Here is a 23,993-nt window from a genome sequence, read left to right on the forward strand (position 1 = left end):
GCCAGGCTCACCTGTGGGTGCCCAACAGAGGGTCTGGTGCCTGGCAGGCAACTGAGTCACATTTATTCAACTGAATAGAAGTAGCTACATCCCCCTTTCTTTCTCGCTTTTTAAAGCTGTTCTTGTAACTCTATGCGACAGTGGATAGAATTAGAACAGAATAATTTGACAGCAGCAGAGCCAGAAGCCTGATTATTCCTTGCCTACATCACTTGTTCTTACTGAAACCCAGTCCAGTAGGAAAAAGAAATGGCGCAGGGGAGCAAGGAGGAGACCCAGGGCTCTAGCCACCAGGGGTGCCTTCTATCAACCTGAGCAGCCTCATTGGGGGAACTACCTCTTCGTGGTTGGGGCAGGGGACAGTCGTGAATAACAAGACGAGGATGCACTCCTGGAGGGGTTTTTCATCCTACAGGGCCTGGGACACAGGACGAAGATTCTGCGTTATCTAGAAATAAACTATCTAATCACATCTGGAGGTAAGACCTGAAAAAGAACCAACCAACTCCCATCATTTCATGGATGGAGACTGTTATAGATTGAACTACGTCCCCCCAAAATATGCGTTGTAAATCCTAGCCTGTATGTCTGTGGTTATAATCCCATTTGGGATGGGTTGGTCCTCGTTATGTTAATGAGACAGGATTAGTGTAGAGTGTATCTTGACTCAATTTCTTTTGATATATAAAAGAGATTAAACGAATGCTAGGAAGCAGAGTTGGGGGAAGAGAGATAACAAGTCACATGAAGATCACCCAGGAGCAGAAGCTCAAAAAGAGACAAGGGTCTTCCTCTGGAGCCGAAAGAGACAGAAAACCTTCCCCTAGAGCTTGGCGCCCTGCATTTGGACTTCTAGCCTCCTAAACTGTGAGAAAATAAATTTCTGTTTGTGGTATTTCTGTGGTGGCAGCACTAGATAACTAAGACAGGGACACTGAGGCCTCAGGAAGGACAGCAATTGGCTCAAGGTCACACAGGATATAAGAGACAAAGCCAGGGTTGTAACTGGAACATCAAACCTCTAAACCAGTTGGCGTTGGGTCGATTCTGACTCATGGCAACCTCATGCGTATCAGAGTAGAACTGTGCTCCAAGTGGTTTTCAATGGCTGATTTTTTGGAAGTAGGTCTCCAGGCCTTTCTTCCGAAGTGCCTCGGGGTAGACTCGAACCTCCAAACCTCCAACTTTTCGTTAGTAGCCTAGCATATTAACTGTTTGTACCACCCAGGAATCCCTATCAAATCTCTAGTCCTGCATTTTTCTTGCTAAACTGTGTTCCTCCTACATTTACCAAAAGAACCAAACCCGTTGCCATCGATTCTGACTCAATAGTGACCCTATAGGATACAGAACTGCCCCATAGGGTTTCCAAGGAGTGGCTGGTAGATTTGAACTGTCAGCCTTTTGGTTAGCAGCCTGCAGCTCTTAACCACTGCGCCTCCTACATTAGCAGTAATTATTTGAGGGTTAGTGAAAACGCTACTAAAGTGTTTTCTTTAATGGATTGCTGCTAAACCAGAGTTTGGCAACGGGTGGTTTTAACAAAAAAAAAGTGAAATATTCTTTTAATTAAAAAATATAGCAAATGAAAAATTCATTTAATTAAGTGATATTCATTACTTACTTGCTCAGTGCTGAGCATTAACCTGGGTACCTGGGATGGAGATAGAGGGCAAAAGTCTCTGTCTAGCACGCCATCTACAAATTCCTTCCTTGGCCCTGCTCACGGCTCCCACATGGCTGGCCAAACCCCCTACAGGACCAAGTGTCCTCCTGCCTTTTGATGCTGTATATCCTGACTGCAGAAGTGAGTACTGAGCATTAAACAAACTTCTTAAATATGCCAGCTATGAGATTCGATGAGAAAACACCAGACGAGTGGAAGGGATTCTTCTAGTCTTTTATTTCTCAGCTAATTCATTCCATGACACATTAAAAACATCTGCAAAGGCAATGTTTATTTCGATGTCATTGCCATAGAAGGAAAAAGATACGGTAGCTTCAGGAAGCTTACACCTATCCCTCCCCCAGGTGGTAATTAAGGGTTTCTGTTCCTGCACCTGTGACAACGTGCTCCCCTTTCATGCCTACTCACATCAGGGTCCAGCTCATCCAGCTCATTTTCCAGGGTCCTGAGCTCTTCCTCTGTTAGGGCTCCGAGGATTTTATCTTCATCCAGGTCACGGTATTTCTCTAGTTCTCGTCTGTATGACATTGTAGGAGAACTTGTCTTTGTCTTGTAGCTTCTGTGTAGCTCTGTGACCTACCAGAAAGAGAAAAGCCTTAGAAAGAGCCTCCTTGGACAAGACTGGTGCTCTCAGGGTCTCAGGTGGGTGCTCACCATTCACGTGGTGACCTGGCCATGTTTCCTAAGCTGCCAGGATAGTGATTACTATGGTGGAACACTGCACTAATCTGGACTAATTCTCTGATAAAACTGTACAAAGTAGAGGTCCTTAGGGCATGTGATTTAATGAGTTGTAATTGGCATGACCATTGATTACAAATAAATGAGTAATTATAAATGGCTTAAGAGTACCTGAAAACAATTTGATTCTTCAAGTAGTTCGAACACTTTTCTGTACAAACCCCTATCTTTCACCCCACACTCCAATGGGAATCATGAATGCCAGAAACTCTGCCAAAGCTGATTTAAAAAAAGGAGGGGGCATCAATAGTTAAACGAGCACCTACTACATGCAAGCCCTAAACATCTCATTCAATCCTCACAAAATATAGCCAACAATAATAGTTTTTTAAAAAAATTTTTTCACTGTGGTAAAAATATACAATGAAATATTTGTCAATATAATAACTTTTACTACCATATGCCAGGCAGCATGTTAAGCACATCACAAGGATCTTCTCATTTAACCTGTGAGGTGTTTATTACTATCCCCACTTTACAGGTGAGGAAATTGAGGCTTAGAGAGCGGTAAGTGTCCTACTCACAATCACACCATTAGGAAGTGGCAGAACCACAATTTGAGCCCAGATCCACTGGCTTCAGTGCCCGCATCGCTCTAGCCATCATATCACAATGCCCTTTTCATAGAATCACTTACTGTCATGCAGAAAGGGGACTGCTTAGTCTGGACCCCTCCTTTTTATTCCCAAGGAAGGTGGCCTGGAGAGAAGAAATGATGTGCCAGGGGGGCTCAAAGGGACCAGTGTCCAGGTCCCCCACGTCCCAGGCTGTGCTCTCTTTGGCTAGAGAAGGCTATTGTTGGTTTGCATTTCATGGAAGATACTTAACACCTGTGTTTGAATCCTGTCTTTGCTACTTCCCTTAACATTTTCATATGTGTTAATTCATGTGATCCTGACGATACACCCTGTAAATTGGGTCTTCTAATTTAAACCATTTAATCATGGAGAAAACAGGGCTGGCCTAGGGCTTGACCCAGGACCTCTGATATCAGACCCCAGGGCTCCCTACTACACACACTGTCTCTCACCTAATCTGGGAAGACAAGAGGTCCTCAGCCCTTCAGTCCTCCAGCTTAACTAAATCTGATAACATGGCTTGAGTCAAGCACCCTCCAAGCCCGGCTCACAGGTCACCTTCTCTGAGAAGCTGCAGCGTCCCCTCACTAAGCAAAGTTCATCTGGCCCACAGCAGTGGTCTGGGTCCACACCTCTCTACAAAGCTCATCTGCCTCCCGCTTGACTTCCCCATGGGCAGGGTCTGGGTTTGCTTCATCCCCCCACCTCTGCTCCCCAGGGCCCAGCCCAGGGCCATGCACATGGAAGGAAGTTTTCACTGAAATGAACCCAATTTCAGTTCCCCACCTGCTTTTGATGGTCCAATCAGACAGCCTTGAGGAGAATTTGGTCTCTTCTCCTCTTGGAAAATGTTAGCTTCCTGCAGAAGCGGCTGTTATCTCTGTTTGTCCCCGCCTGTCTGTCCTTTGACCTACGTGAGCTGAGCCATTAGCCTTCCTTTCTGAAGCTGACGGCTAGTCAGCGAGGTCGGAGCTCGAGGCTTCCTTAAACGCTGCAGGGTGGAAAGCAGTACTGTAACCCACTGTACATACCCACAACATCACCTTCTTCCTAGCAGTTTTTAGACCTCCCCGCAAACAAAATCCATGCTCATCTGTGAAATGACTGATAGAATTTCCCAGAGTAGACAGAAAAGAAGACTAGAAGACAACCAACCAAGCAATCAAAAAACTAGTTGTTAATCAAAAACAATTTTTTTTTAAACCAAAACTAAAGTTCACCAAGCTAACAGAAGAAGCCTCCACTTCCGAAAGCGGAGAGCATGTTTTGTCAGTTTAAGCATGCGGGTGTGTGGGTATATTTGTAAGAGAAATCTGACAGCTGGCTTGATAAGAAACGACTTGCTTCCCAAGCACAGAAAACGCCGGTGCCATTCTTTCTTGGAGGACAGCTTAGCTTGGTCTATGTCTTCCTTTTACCAGATCCCAGGACTGCGATGTTCAGACCATAAGTGGACCCCTCCCACTCAATTCATTCCTATTTAGTTCCAAGGAAAGCACAACCAGCTGACAATGCTCTGGTATAGGTGAGAGTCTCCCTGAAGGCCCTCAGAGAACAACGTGATTTGGCTTTTCCTGAGGGAAGCCAGGAAATGGAGAGGAGCCTTCATCTCCATACAGGGGCCAAGTCTGGCCCTGGTGACGGACATGGAGGCTTCTGGAAGAAACTCACAGAGAGGTCATAACCACCTCCAAACTCTTAGGGTTGTTTAGGTGGGCTGCAAAACACAAGTTTTTGGCACTCAAACAGGTCTGGGTTATATAAAGTTCCACAAGACCCTTGACTGCAAAACTCAAAAACTTTGATATGCTACCACGCACTGGGCATCACCAAATGGATAGGTTGCAAACAGATTTTCCCAAACTTTGACTATGAAGCCATTGTTCTGAGAAACTGCTCCTGGAATTCGAATCGCAGGAAACAAAGTTGGAAAACAGGCTCACTTCTGGGTCACATCAGAAAGACACCCAGAACCATACAAGAAGGGACGTAGGTGGGGACAGGACCAGCTGGGACACATCTCTTGGGAAGCTGGACAGGTTTGGGACCTTTGGAGTGCCTCGTATCTGTTATTTTTGCCACCAGACTCTTTTCCCAGATGATTTGCAATAAAACCTGTAGAAGAAGAGTAGTGGGCTGAGCCTGGAGAAAGAAAGCACCAGAGTGAAGGGACAGAGGAGAGAGAACTCCGTATCAAAGCAGGCCAGTGAAAAACGAGCCAGGGAAGGAATAAGAAGTAGGTGGAAACTATGGGGCCTGCTGAGAAACGGATGTGGGCTCAGAGATGTCACCCTGAGGGGTGCAATCATCAGAAAGACCCTTATATCTCCTGAAGAAGTCTCCCTCTTTTCACATACAGGAAAATTAATGCACTATTTACACACCCCCAAGGTGCTGTTGAACTCAAAAATTCTATTTCATACTTTAAAAAGCCCTTTCTGATGCCAAGCGTCCTCATGAATTTCATGGAATGATGAGGCATTAAATTAAATAAGCTGAGAGGAACTGAGAACTCCTAAGGTAAACTATGAAGCTGTCAGCTTCACGCCACACTCATTGACTTGGCCACAGGGCGATTTCTACACAGGAGGATTCTCCTGTGGTCGGTGACGTAAGGGGACCGGAGGTAGGGAAGATGCAGGGTGGGCAGGAGGTGAAAACTAGCACATTAGTAGAGCCCGCTGTAAGCTCGGTCTTCAATTATGGCTTGGAAGATATTGTATCTTATAAGTATTAACAAAAGGCCTCCGTTTCCTTAATAAAAGAGGTGTCATGGATGGAGCACAGGCCTGTGATTCATAACACTTTGGCTGGAGAGCTAGTTGTGACGGTAGCTCCCTGGGTGACTGTCACCAAGTTCCTTCCCTTCTCTGGGCCCCTGCTTGCTCATCTGTAAAATGAAATAACTGCATCACATTGGTGTTTATTTCCTTCTTTTTTGTTTTCTTCCTTCTGTTCTTTCTCTCTTCTCTCCCTCCTCCCTTTCTTTTTTTTATTGTGGTAAATATATAGGTAACAAAATATTCATCATTCCAACAATCTTCACATACGGAAGTCAGTGATATTAAAGACATTCATCATGCTGTTCAGCCATGTTGGCGGTCTTTAAACTGTGCCCAGGCGACCTCGCAGGCTCAGGAAGTGTCTCCAGGGCCACTGCGGGGCTTGGGGGGGGGGGGGGGCGGGGAAGGAGAGGCTGACTGAGGGGACTCAACCCCAATTTTAGCTGTTTTATATATTTGGGGTTCCAAATACAATTTCCTTTAAAGAGAGGCTTCTGTGGCTAAAAAAATTGGAAGTCACTGGACTGGGTTTCTTTGTCTACAGAGTGAGCGGGTGGCAGTACTCACCCCACAGGTGTTGTGAGGCTGAAGTGGCAACAGCAGATAAGGTGTGCAGCCTGGTCAGCACAGGTTGTTATTAGGAGGCTGCTTTCCCTCACACACTATCGTAAGACTGTAAGGTCCCTCAGTCTTATTGTCTGCACCTCCACAGAGCCTAGCCCTGTGCCTGGCCCAGAGGTGTCCCTGAGGAGGAAATGAACACACCTGACTTCTGCTCTAGCATCTTTGGGACCTTGGGCAAGTCCCTTCTCTCCTCTGATTCCGTTTTCCCATTCTTAAAATGAAAAGATTGGAGCAGGTCTGGGAGGGAGGGATGGGACAGGCAGGAAGAGGGTGTAAGGCCTCCTGGGCTCCCACCATGGCCCACCTGAACCATAACAGCCCCTTTGTAACCTGCTATATAGATTGGGTCCTGAGTAAGAGTTGATTAGGGAAAAAAAAAGGCTGCTAAGTAAATTCAAAATAAACTTAAAAACTTGTCTTCCACTTTTGGTGTATATTTCACAATTGCAGCACATCCAGCCACCATGCTTCTCAATGGCAGAGGCCCTAAGCCTCTGTTAAATGTGAAAAGAGAATTTACAAGCTGTGCCAGGAAGTAAAAACTCAGCAGGTTGGATAGTAAAAATTAGCAGGTCAAAGGCTGAGACCATCCATCAGGGAAGCTTCAGAAGTGAAAGCTCAGAGCCAGGGAAGCTCCTTGGAGTAGGGGTGTAAGGGATGCTCTTTAAATCGTTCCTGGGAAGTGGCTCCAGTCTCTCCTGCTAATGGGCTCCCCAGCCTCTGCCTGTGTGGGAATACTCAGGGAAGAAACACTTGAGCAGCATCTGATTATGGAACGCACTGCCCTGAGCTCAGGAAGCGCTGAGTCACAGCTCATATGAGTACTTTCCAGTTAGAGACCATCTTCTTATTTCAGCCACAGTCAATGTCTGAGGATGGGTGAAGAAAGGTTGATTTTCAAACAAAGTTTGATTCTTCATACCCCATTACTATCATTATGAGATGATCCCTCACATTAAATCCTGCATCCCAGGACACTGCTGTCTACTCCTCTTTCCTGACCCTCTCTCTTCCCTTGGCTTCAGGGACACAAGGGTGCCTGGGATACCACAAGTCCCTCCTAAGAAAGTTGTTCCTCTCCCCTCAGCCCTTCCTCAAGATACCTCCTGGGCAGCCATGCTTTGTACCACGTGACCACTCACTCTCAGGTGATTGGATAGAGTGGGTGCCTGCTTCAAGGGCAGCCAAACTGATTGGCTGGTCAATGACCTATGAGGTGGCACGGCACCAAAAAAAAAAAAGAAGAGTTGAGCAAATGAGCTCCTTCCATTTCTTGGCATTGAACTGGGACTTGAGGAGAGAATAGGGCAGGTGGCAGGGGAGCTGGGGGGAACAGAAGCTGAGCTGACCATGAGGAGCATGTGCAAACTGGGCTGTGAGGATAGAGACATGTTGACAGTGATTGTCGTCATGAGAGGGAGAGTTCACTGCCTGAGAGGGAGGTGGAAAACCCTGTGTCCAGAAGTGCCCAGGCTCCTGCTCCCTCAGGCCTACTTGCTGTGGATCATGTTGGATTCCCATGAGAACCCTGTCCTCCCACTGTCCTCGGCGTCCACCACTACCCCCACCCCACTGTACTAAAGTAACTCGGATGAGTCCCTTTTCCTTGCAGTCCCCTTCTTTTCTGATCCCCCTTCTGCATCTTCTTCATGATGCATTATTCTTGGCTCACCTGTTCGCCTGGGCTCTGTGCCCCCTTCTCACTTTCATGCTGTCCCTGGGTAGTTCTCATCTTCTCCTGTGTGGCTTCTGCTACCAGTAATAAGCAGAATGACCCTCCGATATTCCCTCTCCAGCCCAGGCCCTTCCTGTGCCCCAGCTCCCTGGGTGTCACATGAAGAACAGATGAAGGACTAGGGGAAACATGGCCACACTCTGGAAATCTCTAATGGGGTGACCTGGGGAAGACGGAACAGAAGTGTTCTGTGGGAACCCAGGGGTAGAAGACATAGATTTACCGAGATTACCAAGATGTAGATTTCCAATCAACACAAAAATAAAGCTTTCTAATTATAAAAACTGCCCCACGGATACACTGGGCTGATTCAGGAGGTAGTGAGCATTCCATCATTACTAACATGTAAGCAGAGATGAAAAGGAGCCCTGATGGCACAGTGGTTAAGTGTTTGTCTGCTAACTGAAAGGTTGGCGGTTCAAGCCTACCAGCCACTCTGCTGAAGAAAGATGCGGCAGTCTGCTTCTGTAAAGACTACAGCCTCAGAAACCCTATGGGGCAGTTCTACTCTGTCCTACAGAGTCACTATGAGTCAGAATCAACTCAGTGGCAACGAGTTTGGGTTTTCTGGGGGGTAAGCAGGGATGATAGAGTCCTAAGTAAGGGTCTTACAGAGGGGGTAATGCATCAACTGGCGGTGGTTGTTGGGGAGTTGACTAGGTGAGATTTAAGGCCTTTCAAGCCCTAATTCCCTCATGAAAGACATGTTGGGAGCCACTGAATGGAGAATGAGGACTTAATGACCAGGTCTCTTTAAAAGACCTGTTTTCTGGCCTCTTTGCATTTATTTTCCCTGGCTGATCTCATTCTCTCAGTCATATGCGAAATTTCTGAAAAAGCAGGAAAACTAAAGGTAGTGTTTGACTCCGACACTTTCTGCAGTTGCTACAAGCCCCATCCCAGGACACACTGAGCCTCAAAGGTCCACGTGTCAGTCCAAGTTGTCAAATGGCTAAAATTAGAAAGACCTCATATGTGCATATATGTGTGTGTGTGTGTGTGTGTGTGTGCATTTAGGGGACTGGGGATGAATGTGTGTGTGTGTATGTAGGGGGAGGGGGATGAATGTGTGGGTGTGTGGGGAGTGGGGGGTTGTGGATGATGTGTATGCGTGCATGTGTGTGTTTTCATTTTGCCTCTCTTGAGGTCATCAAGGTGTCTGAGTCATCACATGAATCATCATAAGCAACAAGGTTCCAGGGAAAGACTCTGAAACCACCTTCCTGTCCCAGCTGGCCTGCCAATCTGCCCTCCAACCATGCTGCACTCTACTTTGTGGCTCTCTCCACTCCTGCCACTTCCCTAGTTCAGGCCACCATTAGCTCTCATTTGGGCTTTTGCATATGTCCCCTCCCCAAACTGGCCTGCCTGCCACCAGACTCTGCCCTTTCCATTTCATCTTCCCCAGCACAGTTGAAAAGGGTTTTAGGAAGCCAAGTATCTTAATGCAAATGAGGGAAGCCATTGGAGTTCTATGGAAGCCATTTCATTGTTCTGTCCCCCTCACCTCCAGGCCCCAAGACTGAAAGCTACTTGAGGGCAAGCACCTCCTATGGTCTCCCATGATCCAAAACTAAGTTCTTCCCCTCTTAGTGCTCAAGAAATGTTTACTGAATGAATGAATATTATTGGCTTTGACAGCCATAAGTCAAAAGCATTGGTAGAAGTCTGCTTGCCAGAAAGTTTATGTAGGTCACTCCTTTTCTCATTCTCCATTTTACAAACATGAACTTTCTCACTTTGCCTCACGGAAGGTGTTAACACGAGGTACAGTTTTATGAAGCAGGCTTTTGCATTTCCTGGAAAACCAATATGAAAATTAGCATGAACGATGCCAAAACGCAAATGGCAAAAGGGGGAAAATATATTTGCTGCACATTTGATAAAGGGCTAATTTGCTGAAGAGACAAAGAGTGCCTACAATCAATCAAGAAAATTAGAAGAGCCCAATGAAAACATGGGAAAAGGAAAGAAACAAGCAGTTCACATAAAAAGAAATACAAGTGGCTAATAAACACGTGAATAGATAATGACTCTCATAATTATAACAGGGCATCGGGATTGGAGGAAGACTCATTAACAACCTGATATGCAGAAGACACAACCTTCCTTGCTGAAAGTGAAGAGGACCTGAAGCACTTACTAATGAACATCAAAGATCACAGTCTTCAATATGGATTACACCTCAACATAAAGAAAACAAAAATCATCACAACTGGGCCAAAAAGCCACATCACGATAAGCAGAGGAAAAGTTGAAATTATCAAGAGCTTCATTTTACTTGGATCCACAATCAACACCAATGGAAGCAGCAGTCAAGATATCAAAAGACACATTGCAACGGGCAAATCTGCTGCCAAGGACCTCTTTAAAGTGTTGAAAAGCAAAGATGTCACCTTGAAGACTAAGGTGCGCCTGACCTAAGCCATGGTATTTTCAATAGCATCATATGCAAGTGAAAGCTGGACAATGAATAAGGAAGACTGAAGAATTGATGCCTTTAAATTGTGGTGTTGGCGAAGAATACTGACTATACCAGGGACTGCCAAAAGAAAAAACAAATCTGTCTTGCAAGAAGTACAACCAGAATGCTCCTTAGAAGCAAGGATGGAGAGGCTGTGTCTCACATACTTTGCACATGTTGTCAGGAGGCATCAGTCCCTGGAGAAGGACGTCATGCTTGGTAAAGTATAGGATCAGTCTACGTGAGCGGCGCCCATCTGGAGAGGCAATGAGAGGGCAGAGGGGGTTAGAAGCTGGCCGAATGGACACGATAATAGAGAGTGGAGGGAAGGAATGTGCTGTCTCATTAGAGGGACAGCAACTAGGAGTATATAGCAAGGTGTATATAAATGTTTATATGAGAGACTGACTTGATTTGTAAACTTTCACTTAAAGCACAATAAAAAATTTTTAAAAAGGTATTTAAAAAAAAAGCATAGGGTCATCAGAAAAGAGGAAGACCCTTAACAAGATGGATTGACACAGTGGCCGCAACAATGGGCTCAAGCATAACAACGATTTTAAGGATGGTGCAGGACCAGGCAGTGTTTCGTTCTGTGGTACACAGGGTCGCCATGAGTCGGAATTGACTTGATGGCACCTAACAATAACAACAACAACTCATAATTACAGAAAAGCAGATGGAGAAATGAGCTATCAGTTCTCATCTGCCAGTCTAGCAAATGTTAAAACATCTGAGAATTTCCAGTGTTCACGAGCTGTGGAGAGAGCAGCATTCTTACACAGAATAGAAGGACACATTTGCACACCCTCTTTTAAGGAAATTTATGCCATATCTATCAAAATACACACACCCCTTGACTCAGCAATCACACTTCTAGGAATTTATCCTACCAGTTTACCCACTGAACTCTGCAAAGATATATGTACGACTTATCTGGTATGATATAATCTATAATAGCAAAAAACTGGAAACCACATTAAAGTCCATCAAGAGAGAACTGAGTAGATATAGCGTAGACATAAAATGGAGCGTTAGAGGGTTTTATTATCCATTATGCCCCTGAACCTTATAATAGTAGCAAGCATTATTCTGTACTTACTGCATACTGGACACTGTGCTAAGCTCTTTACATTGATCATTTCAAGTCCTCTTAACAACTCTGTGAGGTAGGTACTTTTGTTAAATCCATTTTATAGACAAACTGAAGTGCAGAGAGGTGAAGGAACCTGACCAAGGTCACAAAGCTAAGAAGTGGTAGAGCCAGGATTTGAATCCAGGCAGGCAATCTAATTGCACTCATTATCACTACCCCATGCTGCCATCCTATAATAGCTAACACATAATGCTAGCAACATACAGGCACTGCCCTAAGAATTTCACATATAATAACTATTTTAATCCCCCATGAAAAGCCCACTTTATAAATAGAGAAACTGAGATACAGAGGGGTTAAGAAAGTTACCTGAAATTACACAACCAGTAACTTCGCAGCATTTAGGTTTGAACCCACGGAGGTGGTCTCCAAAGTCCATGTTCTTAACCACTATACTAAACTGCCTCCCATCTAGTGCCCATCATGATAATATACTCTTAGAATTAGGACTAAGAAAACATTTCTCTCTCCTGAAAGACTGGTGTTCTTCCTTTTATTATCAGACATGAAGAGCCTGCAATCTATCTTGTTTCCCTTTTCACCTCAGCTGCCCCAGTTCATCTTAGAGCTGGTTTGAGCATCCAGATACAGTTGTCATCTTCAGCCTAGATGCTGGCATAATTTTCTCTCCTTATTTTCTGTGTTGGATGTTCCTTACCTGGGCTTTTGAATGGGCTTCAGGGGGATCAGCGTATTTTCTGAGACAGTATGTGTTCTAGTTATCTAGTGCTGCTATAACAAGTGGATGGCTTTAACAAAGAGAATTCATTCCCTCACAGTCTAGGAGGCTAGAAGTCCGAATTCAGTGGAAGACTTTCTTTCTCTGTCAGCTATTGGGGAAGGTCCTTGTCATCAATCCTCCCCAGTCAAGAAGCTTCTCAGTCCAGGGACCCTGGGTCCAAAGGATGTGCTATTCTCCTGGCTCTTGTTTCTTGGTGGTATGAGGTCCCCAGGTCTCTCTGCTTGCTTCTCTCTTTTATGTCTCCAAAGAGATTGACTTAAGACATAACCTAATCTTGGAGATTGAGTCCTGCCTCATTAACATAACTGCCGCTAATCCCATCTCATCAACATCATAGAGATAGGATTTACAATACGTACGAAAATCACATCAGGTGACAAAATGGTGGACAATCACACAATACTGGTTATTATGGGCCAGCCAAGTTGACAGGTATTTTTGGGAGATGCAATTCAATCCATGACAGTATGCAAACTGTTGTGTATACAGATGCGTTCATTTTTCTCGAGCAAATGTCCATAGTCTCCATCAGATTCTCAGATCTTAATCTTCAAGGCTTCTGCCCTGTCTTTTTTTTTTTTTTTTTTTCCCATTTCTGTCCTTAGTAGTTACATTACCTGTGTAGGTTTCTTTTAAGTCATCTCCAACCCTTGCAATGGTGTAAGTGGAATGCAATTTAAAAGCCATAAATAAATGCGTACAATTTTGCCACTCAATCTGAATTTTTAACTCTTTCTGAGTTTGCATGGAGGAATCTGTCCTGACCTCTCCCTTGCCTTGGAATTTGCAGACTTCTGATTGGTTTTGATGCAGGTGTCTCAGATCCTCAGGCCAGCACTGGCCAGACACTCATCCTGCGCTCATAGGTACCCAACTTATAAGCAGTGTGAATGAGTTATAGACCAGGAAGAGCCCTTGATTTGGAGTTACAGCTTAAATGGTCCTTTGCAGGTTTAAAAAACATTATCTTAATGCAATGGCCAGCAAAATCTTTGTGATAACTGGTGCTTGCCTTGGTGCTCAGAGTGGTCCAGGGCCAGTAGCATCAGTGACACCTGGCAGCTTGTTAGAAATGCAGAATCTCAGGCCCCTCCCCAGATCTACTGATTCAGAGTCTGCATTTTTAACAAGATCCCAGGTGATTTGCATGTGCATTAATCAAGTTACTCAAACCCTGGGAAACACTTTGGTTTTCTGGAATATGTACCCCACCTGGGTGGCTTGGAACAATTCCCACTGGGACTCACCGTCTTATCTGCAAAAGGGAGTAATAATATCTACCCTTGTTCCCTCACAGGATTACTATCAGTTTCAAATGAGATAGTGGATTCATTCATTGGCTACATACTGTGAGGGGGCAGACAGGGGCTGGGGAGGCACTGGGGAGCAGACCAAGCTGGTCTCAACAGCCTCATGGAGCTGATGGTCTGGTGGGTGGGAAAAACGTGTCATGAGTGTTGGCTGGTGTTGTGTGATAGTCATAGTTATCACAGAGCTTTCATTCGTTTATGTTTTTTACTCATTCATTCATTCAATGGTCAGTTGTTTATTGAAAATTAAAGTACCTGCACTATGCCAAATCTGAGCTCTGAGCTAGACACTAGGGAAGTGGGAGGCAAATAAGCCATAGACCCTGTTCTTAAGGAGCGTTCAGTCTAGCCAGATATAAAGACTTTTTAAGCAGATGATTGAATTTAGAACACACAGTGACCGGTGCTCTGAGTTCGTGCAGGGGGCTGCGGGAGCACGGGTCGGACGAGGAGAGGCTCTGCATCCAAGGATGGTTACAAGTCCACCAGGCTAAGAGGGGGGAACAGCATTCTAGGCAGAAGGATCAGCAAGAGCAAAGGCAGGGAGCATGACACTGCACTGCATACTCACACCACAACCAGAAGGTAAGAAGCTTCTGGGGAGTGTCAGGAGGTAATTTTGGAAAAGTATCTTCAGGCCTGATCTTAGAAGGTCCTGGCGTTCTGTGCTAAGGAATGTGGTCTTTATCCAGTAGGAAACGGGTAGTCCTCGAAGGAAGAGAAATAACATAGCTGTAGCCATGTTTTATAAAATATCTTTTAATGGCAGCATGGAAGAAAGGGACGACTTGAGGCAGACAGACTTTAAAAGGCTCTGACAGTAGCTCAGGGGAGTGATGGTGAAGTGCTCAATTGGGGCAGTGGATGTGGAGATAGAAATGAATATAAGAGATATTAAGGATGTAGATTTATCAAGACTTGATGACCAAATGAATGGGGTGGTGAAAAGAAGGAAGTTTCTGGCTTGGTATCTGGGTCAATGCTATTACCGTAATCCAAGATGGAAGACACAGCGGGAGGAAGACTGGGTGATGAACCTGTGTCTTGGCCTGTTAGGTTGGGAGTGCCTTTGGAACATCCTATTGCCTAGGGAGTTACACATCCCTAGAGCTGAGGAGAGTAGTACAGGCTGGACACATGGATTTGGGAATTGTGAGTTTATAGTTAGTGGGTAGAGCCATGGGAGTGAATGAGATTGCCCAATGAGAGGGTGTGGGGTAAAACAAAATAGGGCTGAGAGTGGCATCAACATTTACAAGTATGTGAAGGAGGCTGAGTAAGGCCAAGAGGCATTTCTGCTTCCCTCAGTTCTCTTGGGCATGGAGAGTGTATACCCCAGGGGTCACAACTCATCACCCACCAGAATCATGTCCAGGAAGGGACCTTGGAGCCACCACCCTAGAGGTGCCAGAGTGAGTGGTGGCTTGGGATGGGAATCCCAAGAAAATGAAATGAGACATATGGGCAGGCCTTGTCTCTCTCTCCTTCCTCCTTCCTCCTCATGCCCAGTAGGGTCCAGCTCTTTCACAAACCTGTTTTCTCCAATAGAAAAACAAAAGGATGTAAGAGGAGAAGTAATGCTTGAGTTTGTTTGGTTTTTCAGATAAGACAAGGACCCAGCACCCCCTAACACTGAAGAAAACCTCCCAGACGCATCCCAGGTTGATTCCAAGGAGCTCATTGTTTTGTTGTCATCAAAAGCAGAGTCAGGTCCCATCGTGATTAACCAAGGGAGGATTAAAAAAAAAAAACTAGAGAGAGAGGAAACAGCCCCAGAATTATGCTGTTTGATTCATGTTCTTCCATTGAAACAGGTCTATGGCTTTAAGCTGGTAATGGATTCTAGCAGCCAAATAATTGATCTATCTGGTGTTCTGGCTTTAAATGAAAAGTTAAGTGGCCTTTTTAAAAATGTTGGCAGCAAGGCTGGTCCATTAGTAAGACCGAAAAATCAAAACATTGACTGGAAAAGGCCATTATGACTGGGTTCAGCAGGAGTCATCGATGGATGACGTCATTTCAGAAATAAGCAAGCCAAGGTCACGAGGCCTGGGCAGGGTCAAGCTATCAGTCACAGCCCATCATCACCCTCCTTCACAGATACTGAAGTTGGCCAAAAGAGGATACAGGAGCCTGAACCAGCATGGCTTCATTTCACCCTTTCTTTGCTCTGCCCCATCCCAGGGGACTCGGGCAACCGCAGGGCCTGTGACATCAAGTGATTTAAGGAAGGTCCCTCAGATACCTCCCAAGAGCACAGACAGCCTTTAGGTTCTCTTTTCATCCTCCTTCCCTTTCCTGGGTCATTTTCCACATTTTATCACACTCCTCCTCCCAGAAAGACCTGCCTCCCCTATGTTCCTGTCCCCAGCTCCTACTGCTTTCCTTAGCCCTTCCTTTCTCATCCAAGCTTCAGCTCCCATTAGCTTCTGCCTCTGCCCCTTGCTGACTGACACTAATAATATCATCATAAGGTACCAGGCACTGGGCTGAGGGCTTCTCCTGCATCATCTCACTTAACCCCACAGCAACCCATGTAAAATGGGTCCTATTATTATCTCCACTGTATGGAAGGGGAAACTGAGGCTTGGACAGGTTGGGTCACCAGCAGAGGCGTATTTAAGGTATGGCATGTGACTGGGTGCCCCTTGAAGGGGGGCACCACTAAGCAGTTTCTATTAATCATCGCAGTTTCCATTATCACCTGTAAGAGATCATTCAGTAAGTTTAAAGTAATACTTTCATATTTGAGAGCCTTCATGGGTCAAGGCAGGCTATATGAGCTTGCTCTGCTGAGAGTAGGACGGGAAAAAATTAAAAAAAAAAAAAAAAGACTTTGAGCACATCATGGACAAATTTTCGTCAGTGAAAGCAAGGAAAGTGTAGTTGTAATTTTCATGTAGTGCCAAAATGTGTTAAGTAAAAGATTGGGATTGACTTGTATTTTTGAGCTGATGTTATGGTAAATTTATCTAAAAGATGGGTGTCAGGTGTTCGGACGGGGGGTGGCAATTTTAGTGCTTGCCATAGATGCTATTTTCTATAGATATGCCTCTGGTCACTGGCCCCAATAAGGCAGTGGCAGATACTGTTCTTGGACCCTCTGGCATGCTCTGGCCAACGTCACCAATGACCTAACTGCCAATTCTAATGGCCCCTTCCCAGTCCTCACCCACCTTTGTCTCTGCAGCAACTAGCATTGCTAACCTCTCTTCTCCTTTGGCTCTTGGGAAGTCACTTTCTCCCACTCCTCCTCCACCCCTCTCTCTTCACCCTGGGTTCCCCAGGATTTCATTCCTGGCACTTTAGTTTTCTCATCCTAGAAAGTCTTCTGAGAGAAACTCCAAACCCTTTTGATTCCAAGTCCACTAGAGACCATCTTGTCCACCCCCTCATTGCTCAAGGTCACTCAGAGTGGGTGGCAGAGCTGGGGCTGGAGCCAGGTGCCCTGACCTCTACACCAAACCACCTTCCCATTACTCAGAGCTGCCGCTACATACTCTGAGTTTTCTCTGCACTGCAGGATGCCTCCCCACCCTGGAGGATAAGGTGCAAGGACCTGATAAGTTGGGGCGAAGGCTATTTTTAGAGGACACTGGCTTTCCACTCAGGCTGGGAGGAACCCAAGGGTTGTCTAAAACATGCGTTTGCGAGACTTACTCATTAAAAAGAATTATACACCAAAGTGACAGCATTCCTTGTTTTCACCATTATAACCAAAAACCAAACCCAGTGCCATCGAGTCGGTTCTGACTCATAGCAACCCTGTCTATTATGTGGCTTGAATTAATGTGAACCTTGTTATTTGGCTCCATTTCTAGGGGGACAGACGGTTTGCACTCAGCTACTAACTGAAAGGTTGGTGGTTAGAACCCACCAGTGGCACCACAGAAGAAAGGCCTGGCAATCTGTTTCCAGAAAGATTATAACCAAGAAAATCCTATGAAGCAGTTCTACTCTGTAACACATGCAGTCGCTATGAGTCAGAATCAACTCAATGGCGACGAGTTTGAGTTGGGTTTGGTTTCTCCTTAATTCTTTTATCTGTGTGGTTTTAAGATGGCTTTACAGAAAATAATAAAAAGTAGACACAAAAAGGAAACTTCAGGATGAGGGCGCTATTGTCTGAGAAAGAGAAACTCCCCCACCAGCGGATCAAAGAGAGGGAGCCTTGGTGGCGGTGCTCACAGATCCTGAAGACCTGCCCTGTGCAGCAGGAAGCGTCAGGAATAGAGACGGGAAAGACCACCGGAGACTACAGACCTCCTGGCGTGGCCTTCAACCTGTGACCTTGAGCAGAGAGAGGGTTCTGCGACCCCTCACGGAAAACAAAATGGCGGTCACCTCGGGGCGGACGATGGAGGTCCTTGGGGTGCTCCCGCTGAGGGCCCAGCGCCTGGGTTCAGATCAGGATCTGGGACACGAAAACTTGAGCCGGGCCACCTCTGAGAGTCCGAGAGAGTCGAAGGGCGCGGCAAGTACCGCCTACAAGATCCGTAAAAGCAAAAGGAGCGGGAGGGCGGCGCTTCGTCTTAGAGCACGTGGGGCCCTCTCGGTACAGACGGGGAAACTGAGGTCAGAGAGTGGCTGGATTGGAACCCCTGGCCCTACCTAGTTCATTGAGTCTCAAGCTGTTTGGGTCACATGCTCCTTTGAGAAGGTGATGCAGGGTTCCCGGCGGAGAGAGTCCCCTAAGGACTATGGACGCACCTCCTGGTGGTGTACGGCCCACGCCATTCCAAGGACCCTGGTGGGGCCCCCGGATACGGCCTGGGTCTGGGGGGGCCACCAGAGTTTCTGATTTCCGAGAGTCCCCTGGATATAGCTGCTGTGTCCCCTGGGTCCCAGGCCCGAGCTAACCCAACAGGTGGAGGCAGAGCGGGCGGCCAGGAGCGCGCCCTGCCGCTCTCACACCGCGGCTCCTAGCTCCACCACGCGAACCAAACCTACTCTTACAAATGGGGAAACCGAGGCCCAGGAAAAGGAGGGGGGTTGCCAAGGCCATCTCGCGAGTTGGCGACAGCAAGGCGGCTCTTGTGTCCAGGCTCTTTCCCGCTCCACCTTGCCGCCTGACGCGCGTCTTGTGGTGCTTTAAATCTCGCCATCTCCCACATTTTGGGAAACTTTTTCTGACACAAACTGGCGCTGCCGAGCCCTGAGTCCTCGTCTGCCCGAGCAGTTACGCCCCCACTTCCACCCCCAGAGCCTCCACGGGCGGAGAAGAGGCCGCGTCCGCGTCCGGGGCTCGGCGGGCACCTGTGCGCAGCAGAGTGGCCCGCAGGCGCACAGCCCGGCCGCGCTGGAGCCCGGAGGGCGGCGGGGGCGCCCCGCTCCGCCACTACCCGGGCCCTCGGCGCTGCTCCCCCACAGCCCCCACGTCCTTCTCTCGTTTACAGACAGGTCGCGGAGGCCTGAAGCGGAGGGTACTCTGGCTAAGGCCACGCGCCCAGGGCGGTGGGGACCCGAGCATCAGGCTCCGGACTCCGAAACCCAGGCTCGCCAGCCCCGGAGGCAACCTGAGGCGGCGGCAGCGGCCGCGGCGGCTATTTATAGAGGGAGCCACGCTCAGTCCCTCTTGGCGGCGGCGGCGACAGCTGAATATTTTGCCCAGATATGGCTGGGGCCCCGGCGCGGGGGCAGGGAGCCCCACGAGCGCGAGGGGGACCCCAGGCAGAGTTGGGGGCTTACCCGGTGGTAGAGCCACGGGAGCGGGGGCGGGCGCGGGCTGCCGCTAGGCGGACACGGAGGACCACGGACGGGCGCGGGCGGCACAGCGGCGCTCGGGCGGGCGGCTGGCGAGCGGAGCACGGGCTGGACAGGCTCCTGGGCGGCCGCGGCGGGCGGGCGCTGTGGGCTCCGGGGGTGGGAGCCAGGGGCGGGCCCGGCTCCGCTGTCACCGCGCCCCGCCCCGCCCGCCGTTTTCTCCTCCTTCCCCTCCCCCTCCACTGGGGGCCTCGAGGCTGCACCGTTCCTGCCTGGGGAGCGACATCCTCTGGGGGGCCGCGGGGAAACCTGGCTCCGCTGCAAAATGGGTGCTGGTCTCCCCCTCTATGAGTCTCGGTTTCCTGACGTGTTCCAGGAAGAGTTTGTTTAAGTGACTGGTTGTTATCTGGGAAAAGGTTAGCAGATTCATTCCTGTGGACTCTAGATTTTAAGAATTGGGAGGCCCTTAAAAGTCATGGATGAATCGGCCTGAGAACAGAAGAACTAGATGGTGCCCGGCTACCACCAATGACCGCCCCCCCCCAATAGGGAATGAAACAGAAAGTACCTGACTGAGCAGGAGAAAAGTGGGGTGCAGAGCTCAAATTCTAGTAAAAAGGTCAGACTTAATGGCCTGAAACTGGAAGGACCCCAGAAGACATGGCCCCCGGATTCTCTGTTAGCCCAAAACTAAAACCATTCGCAAAGCGATCTCTTCAAAGATTAGACTGGACTATAATACTTAAAATGATAATCCTGAAGAGTGTGTTTCTTAGCTCAAGTAGATACATGAGACTAAATGGGCAGCTTCTGTCCAGAGGCCAGATGAGAAGGCAGAAAGGGACAGGAGCTGGTTGAATGGAGACAGGAAATACAGGGTGGAAAGGAGGAGTGTGCTGTCACATTATAGGAAGAGCAATTAGGGTCACATAACAATAACTTGAATTGTAAAATTTGACTTAAAGCTCAATAAAAAAAAAATTTAAAGGGATGTAGGAAAAATTTTGATCAAAGATTCCATGGAAGAATCCCGATCAAAAGGAGGAAAATGCAGAGCAGAATTCTGAATTCTCATGGATTCCAGACTTCCTGGAACCATGAAGGTTGGATGAACCCCTGAAACTATTGCTTTGAGGTTATCTTTAAACCTTAAACTAAAAGTATCCTCTGAAATCTTTTTAAAACCAAACAATAGTGTAACTAGTAAAAAATGTCTGCCTTGAACATTGTGCTCTTTTAAGAACTATCTATATGGAATTAAACTGACAACAGCAACTCAAAAGATTAACTAGGAAACTTGCCAAAACTAAACGCACTGCCGTGGAGTCTATCCCAACTCATAACAACCCTATGGGAAAGAGTTGAATTGCCCCATAGGTCTGTAAGCCTGTAAGTCTTTACAGAAACAGACTGCCACATCTTTCCTCCCAGAGGCTGAACCAAGACCTCTTGGTTAGCAGCGAGGGCTTTAATGACTTTGCCACCAGGCCTCCTTTCAGATAGGAACCTTAGGGGGCAGTGAAGTCATGTTAATGGAGGAGGAACAACTCAAAAGGAGGGTGGGGACATTTGGGCAACTGAAAAGAATGTAATCAATGGTACATGTAGAAACTGTTGAATTGGTATGTTTTGCTGTGTATATTCTCAACAACAAAATTAAAAAAAAAAAGAGAGACTGCTCCAGTTTGACTTCATTGGATTGAAGCGACGACCCTTCCCATTTTACCAGCAGCCCAGCTACGTCTGGTATGACTGAAGCTGGTATAAAAATCATTTTGTTAACATATATAGTTCCAACAGAGTGGAATGCTGCTCTCCATCCTGAGAGAATAGTGTGCAAAATCGCAACTTAAAATAACCACCACCAAATAAGTAAATTCCAGTTTCTAGAAGGCTAGTATGTTTTCCAGAACAAATCACACTGAAACAGAAATTTTGTTTTGAATAAAAAACCTATCATACAAAGGAATTTGTATGGACATAAGGAAAAGTCTCTTTTATGGTGAAGTAAATTGACCCTAGTAAAATCAACTCTTTTTAATCGTGGTATATAGATTACTATTGAGAAATACTCATTTTGGAAAAAAAAAAAGTTTTCCACTAAAATGTATTCCAGCTGTAAGAGAATGCTCTTTTCAAGGAGTATGTGCCATGTATTTTAATAAGGCAATGATTTGCTATTTCAGATTAATTTTATATTTTTTTGTTGTGCAATACAACTATACAGAAAAGTACATACATCTTCATCGTGCAGTTTTGTGACATTGTATAACGTGAACACTCTGGTCAAGAAACAATGCTGCCAGTAGCCCAGAAGCCTTCTCATGCCCTTCCCAGTCATAACTCCTTCCCAGAGATGATCACATTCTTGATTTTTATGGTAATCACATCCTTGCTTTCCTATTTCCTCTGTAGTTCATCATTTGCTCAACTTTGTTGTGACATTAATCCGTGCTTCCTGCGGCTGTGGTTTGTTCACACTGATTATACTGTAGAGTTTTCCATTGTATGAGTATAGCACGAGTTTTCAAAAGTCTGTTTTATACCAGAGACTACATCAGCCTGAGAGCAGAAGAACTAGATGGTGCCCGGCTACAACCGATGACTGCCCTGACAGGGAACACAACAGAGAGAGCCCCTGAGGGAGCAGGAGAGCAGTGGGATGCAGACCCCAAATTCTCATAAGACCAGACTTAATGGTCTGACTGAGACTAGAAGGACCCCGGTGGTCATGGCCCCCAGACCTTCTGTTGGCCCAGGACAGGAACCATTCTAGAAGCCAACTCCTCAGACATGGATTGGCCTGGGCAATGGGTTGGAGAGGGATGCTGGTGAGGAGTGAGCTTCTTGGATCAGGTGGACACTTGAGTCTATGTTGGCATCTCCTGCCTGGAGGGGAGATTAGAGGGTAGAGGGGGTTAGAAGCTGGCAAAATGGACACGAAAAGAGAGAGTGAAGGGAGGGAGTGGGCTCTTTCATTTGGGGGAGAGCAATTGGGAGTATGTAGCAAGGTGTATAAAAGTTTTTGTGTGAGAGACTGACTTGCTTGCTTTGTAAACTTTCGCTTAGTCCGTTTTACTATTTAATAGCCCTTTCGGTTGTTTCCAGGTTTTAGCTATTACAGGTAGTGCTGCTGTGAGCATTCTTACCCAGTATACTTGTGTACGAGTGCACACATTTCTGTTGGAAGTGCTGGCTCACAGAGTATGCCTAGCTTCAACTTTAGTAGACATAATGCTGAATTCTTCCAAAGTCATGGTACCGATTTACACATCAGTTTCACATTCTCAACAATACTTGGAATTAAGAAAAACTACAGCATTTTAGTTATTCTGGCACATCTGTCTCATTTCGGTTTGAATTTGCATTTCCCTGTGTCCTAATGGGTTGAGCACCTTTTCTTCTTTTATGAAGTGTTAGTTCAAATGTATTGCTTGTTTTTCTTATAGATAGTTTATACTCTCTGGGCAATGGGAAGCCACTCAAGCTTTGGGGAAAGAAAGGCTGATGAGGGGCATGCTGGCTTGCCCGGGCGGCTCCTCCAGCCAGCCCCACTACAACACTGATGTGGATAGTCTTCACATGGTTTGGTGACCACCTGATTTGGGACACACCGCCACCCCAGGGTAGGGTTATTTAAGGTGGAGGTATGATGCTGAGAAAGCATCTATTATTCCAAAACAGTGATTATCAAATGTCTGCTTAAAGCCCATCACAGGTCTGATGAAGAAAGCAAGGTCAGAGGTAACAGCAAGTGACAGCTGGCCAGGTATGTACTTGATTTCTCTATGGGAACTGCCCTGAGGGGGGCCTTTCAAACAGAAGCTGAGGACCCTGGGCAGTGGTGCGCGCAGGAAGGCAGGACACCTTCTCGGAGATGGATGCTAAGGGGCTGCGTGAAGCTCGGAAAAGCGTCCTGGACTAGGAGGCTAGAGGCCTGGCAGCTAGTCCTAGCTTAGTCCAGAGTGGCCTTAAGACAAACTGCGTCTCTCTGGGACTCGTTTCCCTCTCTAAAATTGGGGGATGGGTGTATCTCTGGAAGATTGACTTATTACATCTTCCAGAGATACATCCATCCCCCCAAAATCCAAACCTGTTGCCACTGAGTCAATCTGACTCATGGCGACCCCATTTGTTACATACAAGGCAGAACTGTGCTCCACAGGATTTTCTTGGCTGTAATCTTTAAAAAAAAAAAAAAAAAAAAAAATTTTTTTTTTAATCTTTATGGAAACAGATCTCCAAGTCTTTCATTGGTGGAACTGCCAGGTGGTTTCCAACCACCAGCCTTTAGGTTAGCAAGCAGCCTATAGCAAATTGCTTTTGCCACCCAGGTTCCAACTGATTACCAGGGGCCTCCTAAGTCATAAAATTCTAAATCTAACTAGAGAAGAACCCAGAATTGCAAGGAAAGACAACACGACTAGAAAGGGAAACTTTTCATTTTAAGATCATAATGCCTAGAAATTA

At 46.6% G+C, this 23,993-nt stretch overlaps 1 protein-coding gene across 1 annotated transcript in view; it reads right to left on the bottom strand.

Moving 5' to 3' along the window:
* TMOD1 (tropomodulin 1) overlaps nt 1-19,614 on the bottom strand; it is an 84,516-nt gene extending 64,902 nt beyond the window's left edge. Inside the window, exons 1-2 of the mRNA XM_064291704.1 lie at nt 19,509-19,614; nt 2,096-2,263 (exon numbers count right to left, since the gene is read on the bottom strand). Of these exons, the coding sequence (XP_064147774.1) occupies nt 2,096-2,215 (120 nt within the window). The 5' untranslated portion in view covers nt 2,216-2,263; nt 19,509-19,614. The remainder of the gene's footprint in view (nt 1-2,095; nt 2,264-19,508) is intronic.
* Nucleotides 19,615-23,993: the final 4,379 nt, after the last annotated feature.

This window comes from Loxodonta africana, chromosome 9 (genome assembly GCF_030014295.1).
Source record: "Loxodonta africana isolate mLoxAfr1 chromosome 9, mLoxAfr1.hap2, whole genome shotgun sequence".
Lineage (NCBI taxonomy): Eukaryota > Metazoa > Chordata > Mammalia > Proboscidea > Elephantidae > Loxodonta > Loxodonta africana.